General features: G+C 32.7%; 1 protein-coding gene across 1 annotated transcript; it reads right to left on the bottom strand.

Annotated features, from left to right (window-relative positions):
• Window positions 1-438: 438 nt before the first annotated feature.
• LOC106448092 (putative ubiquitin-conjugating enzyme E2 38) lies at window positions 439-1,960 on the bottom strand. Its single transcript, XM_048772537.1, has 6 exons — window positions 1,745-1,960; window positions 1,585-1,651; window positions 1,370-1,509; window positions 1,028-1,284; window positions 766-799; window positions 439-693 (listed from the first exon to the last, which is right to left on the bottom strand). The coding sequence occupies exons 1-6, from the start codon at window positions 1,958-1,960 to the stop codon at window positions 439-441; spliced, it is 969 nt and encodes a 322-aa protein (XP_048628494.1).
• Window positions 1,961-3,959: the final 1,999 nt, after the last annotated feature.

Genomic DNA, 3,959 nt, shown 5'->3' with positions numbered 1-3,959 from the left:
TAGTTATAAGAATAAAATAATAAAAAAAAAACTAAATAAATAATTATAAAATAATTGTCCACATAGTAAAGCTAAAAAATGTCAGTACTGCTCTACTCCGGCTGTGTTAGGCGAGTCTTGATAACTTTTCTTTGATGCTAGCGCGAGGCAAGAAGCACGAGCATCAATAAAAAGAATAAACATAGCATACCAAGTACTGTATTACACGCTCTGTTGACAGAACAAAGAAAAAATAAAAATCAAGATTAAAATCTAAAAGCAGTTAATCAAATACAAATGCTAATTAATTAAAATGTACATTTGATAATTACTTCTCAATTTCTCAAAAAAAATCATTAAAAGATCAATTTATCATAAAATTACGGCAAAAAGGTAAGACTTTGTACTTCCTAATGCATGGGGATGATTAAAAACATGAAACAAAGTGGTTGACTTGGCTTACCTCGATGTGTTAGTATGAATGACAGGTGGTGGTTCCAATATATCTTCAAGCTCATTGACTCCTAGTTTAACGAACTCATCCACAACTGTCTTCATAAAGACAGCCACTTCGTTCCTAAATTGCATGGACCCGCCCTGGCTAGTTCCTTTAACTAGGGAACCAACAGGAGCTCCTTCTATATAAGCATTACTCGCTTTCACTATATCGTGAGCCCGCTCAAAGTAATGGCTACGAACAAACTCTTCAAAGTGCTGCACATTTCATCACACAGCACAGTTTCATAACAGTCCAAGAAAACACAAAGTTCATGACTAGGTATTTACCTTTGGTGGTTTTCTCATGCCGTAAACCATCGTCCTTAATGACAATATGTATACGTTCTCACTGTAAACTTTGGAATAAGCCTCGCCTGATGGAGTCCCCTTGGTCCGCTCGTAGGCAGGGCCGGCTCAAGATAATAGTGGGCCCTTGGGCAAAAAATTTTTTTTATATGTATATATGAATAATTTAAAAAATTTGGGCCCCTATCCCTAATTATTTTTTAAAAAATTGGGCCCCTCTTTCATACTATTTTTGTTAAAAAACTGTTTGGGCCCTGGGGCCCACGCCCCCTTGCCCCATGCCCTAAGCCGGCCCTGCTCGTAGGAAGGTTCGTTAAAGTATGGCTTTTGATTCAAGATGAGTGCTTGGATTGAGACGAGAAGCTGTAACATTGTGGACTCTCGTGGTAGCCATTGCTCCCTCGTGTTACCATTCCAGGTACCCAGAAGACTCAAGCATACTTTACCAGAGGTGTATAGATTTGGGTTGATTCTAAGCCCACCAGAATGATAATGAACCATCTGTCACCAACAAATAAAAATTCAATAATCATCAAGGGCTCAATAACAGAAGACATGTTGAGAAAGTAGTTCTTGAGGACATTACTGGTGGCACTGAAGGATAGTTATCAGGGAAGTGAATATCAAAAAAGAAAAGACCGTCATGGTAAGGAGTCCCCTCTGCTCCAATAATTACAGCTCTCATAAGATCCATTCTTGATTCACAGGTTCTCACAAATATCGTCTCTGTTTGCAACAAAGAAAGAGTGAAGTTTTAATAACAAATTTTGCAAGCATAGTGCATTGGTATAAACACCAAACCTGGCAAATTATTCTCAAGAAATATCTTCCAATCTACTTGAACCTTTTTCACCCAAGTCTTTGAGTGCTGATAAGATCAAAGAGAGGCAGCTATAAGTTACAGTTTGTTGAATATCAAAGAAACAAACACTTGAGATGATGAATAGAATGTAACCGTCACCTGCTTCGAAGCATTCCCATTAGAAACATAGTGATGATCTGAGAAATCCTCAACAGTGTCAAATCTTTTAAAGTGCCGCAGAAAATTAGCTTGAGCCGAAGAAACAACCTCTAGAGGAGCTCTAGGATGAGAAGAACTGTTTCTACTTGGTTTTGAAGTTCTGTTGCTGCTAGAATTCGGACACCCCCAAGGCTGATCAGTAGTAGACATCCCCATCTCTAGGTCAGCTGGGATATCCTGAGAGTTTAGTGAAACAAAACTCAAGAAGAGCTAAAACCCTAAATCAAAACAAAACCCTAAACACACATAGATAATTGTCACACATCAACGAAACCCTAAGAGAACAAAAGTTCACTTTTTTCCAGGTAAATCAGTAGAATTGAGCAGAAAATTAATCTATTTCTACTCAGTAAAACTGTAAGAACACAATCAGTGATGATTCATCAGGAACGGATAAAACAAAACCCATCAGTGCAAAAGCAAAGAGAAACAGTAAGTAATAGTAAACAAAGTAAAAGATAATCAAACTTTCCCTAAATCAAAAAAAAAAAAAAAAACAGAGATGATCATCGCTCATTAACCCTAAAACCAAAACCCACATAAACCCTAAAACAAAAGCAAAACCCTGAACACACAGAGATGATAATCACGTATTAACGAAGCCCTAAGAGAGCAAAAGATCACTTTTTCCAGGTAAATCAGTAAATTTTGAGCATGGTTAAACAGATTTAACTGTACAAAAGGACAGAAAGATGGAACCTTTTTGTCCACAGCGGGCTCCATTGACGAACTCAAAATCTTTGTTGGGTCTTTTAGCTTTCATTCGCGCCTTAGTGTATATATATATATATATAAATAAACAAGAGTGAAGATTTCTCTCAATTGCCTAATTTTTAAAAGGTCTTTTTATTTATTTAATATTTTTAATTATGAATTTTCTTTTCTAAGTTTATGGTTTAAATCATTTAACAGACTAGGTAACTTATCCTATACGCGAAAATAAATATTTACTAAAAACTAAATTTTAGCAGTATATTAATATTTAATTTTTTAGTTTTATATTTCTATTTTCTTAGTTAAGGCATGTATTTTTGAGTTAGTGGGTTGTGATGTTTTAACATATTTTACTTTACAAAATATTCAACTTTGTCATGATATTTGTTTTTAAAATTCTTATTTGATTTTAATTTGATGTAGCTTGTTTTTATTGATCGTATTGTTATTTTATTTACAGTATCATATATTTTATTTTGGTTTATTATTGGGATTTGTGAAGTTTAAACAAACAAAGCAGTTATTAAATTTATGAACTAAAAAAAACTGAAATATAAATGTTATTTGTTTAAGAGAAATCTAAAATTGCATTACTTAAAATATAACAGTACATTATAAAGTTAGCAATTAAATTGAAGATTTATCATCTAAATCAAAGTTGTTAACGTAAAACACCAACAAAGTTTTGGGGAAATTACATGTTCACCACTTAAATGTTTTTTTATATTTAAAAATACATAAATATAATAAAAATTCCCTTAAAAGACACCAAATGAGTTTTTTCTAAACAAAATAGCACAGAAAGGAGAAAATGACCAAACTATTTTCATTAAAGAGGTAAAAGATCTTTTTACCCCTACTTTCTACACATATAAATATAAATAATTATTTGAATAAAAAAAGGTAAAAAAATTATTATTTTTTGAATAATATGTTTTTCAATTCAAACTTTTTGATTTTTTCAAAATTTTATTTTGAAATCCAAAAAATTATTTTTTAAATTATTTTTAAAAATTATATTAAATTATAACTTTTAAAGAAAAAACCATCATAAACCGTACCTCCCAAAACTCCTCCCACCCTTCAAACCTAAATCTTAAATCTAGACTAGTTAACATTAATGGTATAAGTGTCTACTCTTTAATGATGCATTTTGGTCATTGTGCTACTGTGTGCTATATTTATGATAAAAACATTTTAGTGCTATCTTAGAGAAATTTTCTAAACATAATCTCAATTAGACTACTTTTTTTTGTCACTGAAATACTTCATTAAATTAGAGTGAAGAATGAGCCCATAAGGGCTCAAGTCCATTTAGTTCGTTACATCAGAAATTGAAAAGCAGAGAGTTCCTTTGGCTAGGGTATCGACCTCAGCGTTTAGAGATCGAGAGATGTGCGCAAAGGAAATTGATGCAAACTCAGTAGATATCGATCGGATG

This window comes from Brassica napus, unplaced genomic scaffold (genome assembly GCF_020379485.1).
Source record: "Brassica napus cultivar Da-Ae unplaced genomic scaffold, Da-Ae ScsIHWf_1723;HRSCAF=2352, whole genome shotgun sequence".
Classification (NCBI taxonomy): domain Eukaryota; kingdom Viridiplantae; phylum Streptophyta; class Magnoliopsida; order Brassicales; family Brassicaceae; genus Brassica; species Brassica napus.
The sequence above is the reverse complement of the archived record's forward strand: the minus strand, read 5'-3'. Positions and strand labels throughout refer to the sequence as shown.

What these genes read in the sequence shown, in the direction of transcription:
- LOC106448092 (XM_048772537.1), bottom strand. Translation starts at nt 1,960, where the DNA reads ATGGGGATGTCTACTACTGATCAGCCTTGGGGGTGTCCGAATTCTAGC. An exon ending in TCTTGAGAATAATTTGCCAG is followed by an intron (nt 1,510 to 1,584) that starts GTTTGGTGTTTA and finishes TGTTGCAAACAG; the next exon opens with AGACGATATTTGTGAGAACC. An exon ending in ACTATCCTTCAGTGCCACCA is followed by an intron (nt 1,285 to 1,369) that starts GTAATGTCCTCA and finishes TGTTGGTGACAG; the next exon opens with ATGGTTCATTATCATTCTGG.